Here is a 5,941-nt window from a genome sequence, read left to right as displayed (position 1 = left end):
AAAAAAAAAAAAAAAAAAAAAAAAAAAAAAAAAAAAAAAAAGACCCTCTAGCGATCCTAAAAGGCAAAACCCGAGCGCGGAGTTACTGGAAGAAGGAACCTGGGTTAAAAAGATTCCTCCTCTCTTCTTCATCATCATCAACCATCATTCATTCACTACCTTGACATTCCCTGGCTTTGATTGACAGCTGGAGTGGCAAAAAGCCATGAGACACGACAGTTTGGTTACATGTGGGTTGCTGACGGGCCGATCGTAACCTTCAGTTTGGGGGCTTGACAAATTTTTTTTTTTTTTTTTTTTTTTTTTGCGTAGAGAAAGAAAAAAGGAAAAAGAGAGAGAAAGAAAAAGGAAAGAGAAAGAGACAGAAAAAAAAGAAGAAATACACAGAAAATCATCGTGGTTCCTGACTGTTTTTTATATATTGTTGTTGTTGTTGTTATTATTATTTACCCATATTGGAGGACAGGAGAAGTCTATAAGTGGGTTGCAAAAAAAAAAAAAAAAAAAAAAAAAGGAATCTTCTTCACTCTAAATCACTTTCTTTGCTGGACTGGGATATTAAATATACGACACATCCAGGAGTTTATTGGAGCGCAGACTGATGGCGCAAAGGGTAGGTTTAAATCTCCAACACTTACCTATATATAAATCCTCTCTTAAGAGGGGCCTGTCCGATTTGCTCTCCTCTGTTGCTGATGATGATGGCGGCCACTATTAAAAAATAGCAGCAAAAATTATTCACTAGCTTTTTGTGTGTGTGTGTGAGTGTCTGTGTGTGTGTGTGTGTCTCTCTGCAATTGTTCCATGCTTTTTTCCTCTCTAGCTTTTCCCCCAGCAGCGCGATTTCCCTGCTCTCTGGCTGTTTAGTAGCACGGGGTTCACAGGGGAAAGCTTGCTGCTGCTGCTGCTGCTGCTGCTGCTGCCGCCGTTGCTGCTGCTGCCCAGGAAAGACTAAGAAATACATATGTGTGTGTGTATATATACGAACGTATATATATGTATACATATATAGCTGCTTTTTCTTTTTTTTTTTTTCCTTTTTTTTTTTTTGTCTCTGGCTTTGACAAGGACAAGGGGAATTGCTACTAAATAATGTTTCTGGTAACTTTCAGATTATTTCCCCCTTTTTGGGGGGGGCCGCCGGGCCGCCAATGCACCCCACCTTTCCCCTCTCCTTCCCCGTGATGATTTATTTATCTAGCTGCTTTGGATTCTGCTTGTTTATTCATTTACATTTGATTTTTTCGTCCTTCCTTCCTAATTCAGAGCAACTCTAGTTTCTCTCCTCCGTTTCCTTCCTTTCCATCCCGGTTTCCTCGCCAGGGTCTCTCCAGCCGTGCCGAAGCGGACCGTCTCCCCCCGCACACACACACACACACACACGCACTCACTTTCCCCCTTTCCCTCTCCCTACACCCCCACGCCTCCCTCAGCCTCTCCAGCCCCTGCCCCTGCTCCCAGCCGATTTCATTTCGCACATCTCACTCTCTCTGTTGTGGCTGTTCTTGTTTTGTTTTGCTCTGTTTGCGTCTGCCTGAGTGCTTTACTCTCTTCTGACTTTTGTTGTTGTTGTTTGTTTGTTTTTTTATTCCCCCCTCTCCCCCTCCCCCCCCCCCCCCCCCCCCCCGCCCCCCCCACCCCCTTTCTCTCGCTTTCTTCTCTTCCGGCCCGGTTTTTGACAGTACGATGAGCTGCCCCACTACGGCGGGATGGACGGAGTAGGGGTGCCGGCGTCTATGTACGGGGACCCCCACGCCCCCCGGCCGATCCCCCCGGTGCACCACCTGAACCATGGCCCGCCGCTGCACGCCGGCCAGCACTACGGCGCCCACGCCCCGCACCCCAATGTCATGCCGGCCAGCATGGGCTCCGCTGTCAACGACGCCCTGAAGCGGGACAAGGATGCGATCTACGGGTAGGTGCCGCCGGGCGACGCGGCGCCTCTGCCCGCCGAGCTGGAGGGCAGGAGCGGGGCGGGCGCCGGGGGGCTCCCGGGGGGCTCCCGGGGGTCGGCCGGGGGGCAGCGGCGGCCCCGCGCTGCGGGCCGGGGGAGTTGCGCGGGGGCACGGACCGCGGGGCTGGGGTGCCGGCACCCTCCAGAGACACGTCCTGGAAGACAGACCCCTCGGTGGAAAGGGGGTGGGGGGCGGCTTGTCTTCCCACCCCCCCCCTTTTTTTTATTTTTTTTTTTAAATTTTTATTTTTTTTCCTTTTTTTTTCTCCCTCTTTTTTTTCCGCGAGTTTTTTGTCTCGCTCGGAAAGGCCCCGGTCAGGACTTCAGACAGGAGAGGTGGCTCTCTTGGCGCTGGGTTTTAGGCGAGGAAGTGGTGTTCTGGTGTTCTCCTCCGTGCCATAATAACACTCTTCCAACACTGTAAATAAAGATCTATTCAAATCGCCGAAGACAGTAAGATTAAAAGAGATTCTCTTCTCACGAGCAGCTCTTCCTTGAGCTAAGCGAAGTAAATGCATTGGAGGCAGCGAGCTGAGTTTTATACGTAGGAAAGAGAGCGGGAGGAAAAAGAAACACGTACCCAACAAAACTCGAGCCTGTGCCAGGGCACTGCTTGGGGGGAATGACACCGATTCCCTCCAATGCCTTTTAGCAAAAAATACCAAATTATCCTAAAAGGAGAGATAGTAACGTCTGTGACAGAGTGTGGGGCCTTGATCAGACACCAAAGGGGGAAACAGACCAAAGCATACTTGCTACTTAACACGCAGATAAAATATTTTTTTTCCTGACTACACCAACTATGGGAAAATATTTCAAGAAGTGCTCCCTCCCTCCGCCCCCTCCCCAGCTCACTTATCTGGACAGCTGGTATTTTACTTGGGTGTGCTTCCTAAGCCAGGAAACTTTACCACATTTTTGTTAGCAGGCCCCTTGAAAAATAAAATTACGTATTAAGTAGTTTGCAGTTTGCCTCCCCGTGCTTCTCATTTTAGGTCATAGCTTGAGGGTAGGGATGGGATCTCCCAGGTTTCGCGTTATTTTAGGCTGTGGTGAAAAGGGGAAGGTTCCCAGCTGAGCTGCTGCCTGCTTGAGTGAGTGTGTTTGGTGCGCCGGGCGTGTGAGTGGAGGTCACTTTTGTCCTCAGCTCTGGGGACTGCACAGGGGATGCGGCTTGGCCTTTCGCAGTTTCCGAAGGAGGAAAAAAAATGAAAAGTAAAGGAAAAAAAAAAAAGTGTATTTTATTTCGAGGCGGGATTGTCCCATGCTCTGCCCGAAGCAATACCGAAAGACTGCAGAGCGTGTCCGTGTGTCCGTGTGTGTACGTGCATTTAAAAAATACTTGTTGATTAGAGCTCTTCTTTCCCCTTCTCCCCACCCCCTCCCGCTCTCTTTGTGTGCCACTGCCCGGTAGGCACCCGTTGTTCCCCCTCTTAGCTCTGGTCTTTGAGAAGTGCGAGCTGGCGACCTGCACACCCCGGGAGCCCGGCGTGGCCGGCGGGGACGTCTGCTCCTCCGACTCCTTCAACGAGGACATCGCCGTCTTCGCCAAACAGGTCCGCCACCTCTCCCCCCGCCCCCGGCCCTTCCCAGCGCTGCCGCCGCCCCCGGCCCCCGAGCCGCGCGCCTGGGCCCTGCCCGGGGCAGCCCCCCCCCCCCCCCCCCCGAGCCCCCAGCCTCTCCCCCTTCCCCCGAGCCCCCTCCGCGGCCGCCGGCGGGGGGGCGGGAGGGGGCGGCGGGGGGCACGCTGCCGGGCCGGGGCCGCCGGCCCTCGCCCTCGAGCACCGACGGAAGGGGGACGCGGCTGGGGCCGGGTCTGGAGGCAGCGGGAGCGGGGAAGGACGGGAGCCGGCAGGGCCGGGGGGCGTCCGGGGCAGGGCCGGCTCCCTGCAGCTCCCCCCTGGCTGCGGGGCGCCCAGCGGGGCCGTGGGGCCGCGCTGCCTGCTTTTGTCACCCCTCGGGATTGCTCCCTTCGGGCCAGTGGGCTGCAAGGCCGAGGGAGGGAGGAAGCCGCAACTCACGCTGCTTTGCCTTCTCCTTGCAGGTCCGTGCTGAAAAACCACTTTTTTCTTCAAACCCAGAGTTGGACAATTTGGTAAGGCCTCGCCCCAGCGTCCCAGCTCCCCTCTCGCCTTCCCCGGCCCCATGTCAGCCCCTCGCCCTCGGCAGCGCCGGGGGGAAGGCAGCCGGCCTCCGGCTGCACGGCCCGGCCCGGCCCCAGCCTTCAAAGGGTTGCACTTGCGAAGTGAGCCGGGGCAACGCCAGCAGCCCCAGCGCCTTGCGGGGAAGCACGGATAAGCCATGGGGAGCTAAAGTGAGGGAAATAAGTGCTTCGGGAGAGAGGGACGGAGATTTCTAACGTCATTCTTTTGCTAATGTGAACGTTTTCAATATTCAAAGTGACTAAATCCGCTTGTAAAGAAGATGCCAAAGTGTTCACCCCCCCCCTCCCTCCTTCCTTCTGGGGGCGGTGGGGGGATGCGAGCGTGTGCTCGGCTTCTCCGCGGCCCCTGCGAAGCCAGGGTGTGGGGAGGGAGCGAGGGCGAGAGAAGGGGAAGATCGGCGGTGGCGGCAACAAGCGCTCATCGCCGCGCCTCCGATAGATATGATAAAAATCAAGTGCTGAGGTTAAAGTTGACCGAAATTGTTCAAGCGTGACCAAGGAGCTAAAATCCCGGATAATGACTGTGCGCCCTGACAGCCCCTGTCTCCCCCTTGTCCCTTTGGGCTCGCAGCCCCGCGCAGCCCTCATGCTCTTTTCTCCCACCTAACCCCTGGCTCAAAACTTTCTTGCAGATGATCCAAGCAATACAAGTACTAAGGTTTCACCTTTTGGAATTAGAAAAGGTAAGCGGCGGGACGGAGGGCGGGGGGAGGCCGTCCCCTCCCCGGCGGGCCGCTCCTGCCCTGCGCCCCCCGGCCGCTCAGGGGGCCTTGTGGCACGGCCGGGGGATCCAGGGCAAAGGCAGCGTGGTACCGCAACTTGTGCCATCGGGGCATGTGACACCCGACAGCCATGCCCAGCCCAGCCCAGCATTTTTTGTTCAGCGTAATTCCAGCCGAGCCCTCACATTTATCTATTATTAAGCCCCGTGTGTCCTTCTTGCCCCTGCTCTCGGCAGAAGTTCCCTCGGTGACTCGGAAACAACCCGTCTAGCAAAAAGCCAAACGAAAGCCCTCCCGCTCCTCTGCAGCTCTGGCAGGCGTGCTAACCCCAAACAAGCAGTAAATGTTTGCAAGAGGCAGGGGGCCCCTGCTCGGCCTGGGGAGGGGACGGCCGTTCCCAGCCCCTCGGCGGCTCGTCCTCAGGCTGCTGGCCCGGGGCACCGAGCCGTGGGCGCCCCGAATCGCCCCGCTGCCGTCCGGGGCCAGGAGCCGTGCACGCCTGCTGCGCTCCCCACACACCGCCGAGGGCCGCGACCCCGGGGCCGGAGCTGCCCTCGGGCCGGCTGGCCCTCCGCACGCCAGGCAGAGCCCCCTCGCTCTCTCTCGCTCTCTCTAACTTGTTGCTGCGGCGAGTCTCAAGAGGATAATATGCGCTGCAACAATTTCTCTATTGTTTCCTCGCCTTCAACTATTGTGCCCCTTAATTAGAGTTACTCGTGGAGTAGATCAGAGTGTTACTCTTGCTACCAGAAAGAGTTGCAACCCGATATTTCGCCATTATTGGTGCTATTATTCTTGTTACCGCTTTCAGGTTCATGAATTGTGCGATAACTTCTGCCATCGGTACATTAGTTGTTTGAAAGGAAAAATGCCAATAGACCTCGTTATTGATGAAAGGGATGGCAGCTCCAAATCAGACCACGAAGAACTCTCAGGATCTTCCACAAATTTAGCCGACCATGTAAGTCCTTTTGATTCTTTTATGACACTTTCTAAGACCTGCTCAGAGGACCTGTCCCCGATTTCATTGTTTTGTGGCTGCTGTCTAATTAGTGCTGTTCCTACCTTTTGCAAGCTCGGCTCCCACCTTTAGACTCCCCA

At 55.2% G+C, this 5,941-nt stretch overlaps 1 protein-coding gene across 6 annotated transcripts in view; it reads left to right on the top strand.

Annotated features, from left to right (window-relative positions):
• Positions 1–6: 6 nt before the first annotated feature.
• Positions 7–5,941, top strand: part of LOC118157350 (homeobox protein Meis2) — a 23,233-nt gene continuing 17,298 nt past the window's right edge. For 5 of the 6 annotated variants that reach the window (XM_035311623.1, XM_035311622.1, XM_035311624.1 and 2 more), the window contains exons 1-6: positions 7–613; positions 1,683–1,915; positions 3,369–3,510; positions 3,999–4,049; positions 4,751–4,801; positions 5,652–5,801. In XM_035311623.1, the coding sequence (XP_035167514.1) occupies positions 602–613; positions 1,683–1,915; positions 3,369–3,510; positions 3,999–4,049; positions 4,751–4,801; positions 5,652–5,801 (639 nt within the window). In that variant the 5' untranslated portion in view covers positions 7–601. Of the gene's footprint in view, positions 614–1,068; positions 1,102–1,682; positions 1,916–3,368; positions 3,511–3,998; positions 4,050–4,750; positions 4,802–5,651; positions 5,802–5,941 lie in introns of all 6 variants that reach the window. The other variant, XM_035311621.1, reaches the window with a different exon arrangement.

This window comes from Oxyura jamaicensis, assembly GCF_011077185.1.
Source record: "Oxyura jamaicensis isolate SHBP4307 breed ruddy duck chromosome 5 unlocalized genomic scaffold, BPBGC_Ojam_1.0 oxy5_random_OJ101368, whole genome shotgun sequence".
NCBI lineage: Eukaryota > Metazoa > Chordata > Aves > Anseriformes > Anatidae > Oxyura > Oxyura jamaicensis.
This window is presented reverse-complemented; position numbering and strand designations above follow the sequence as displayed.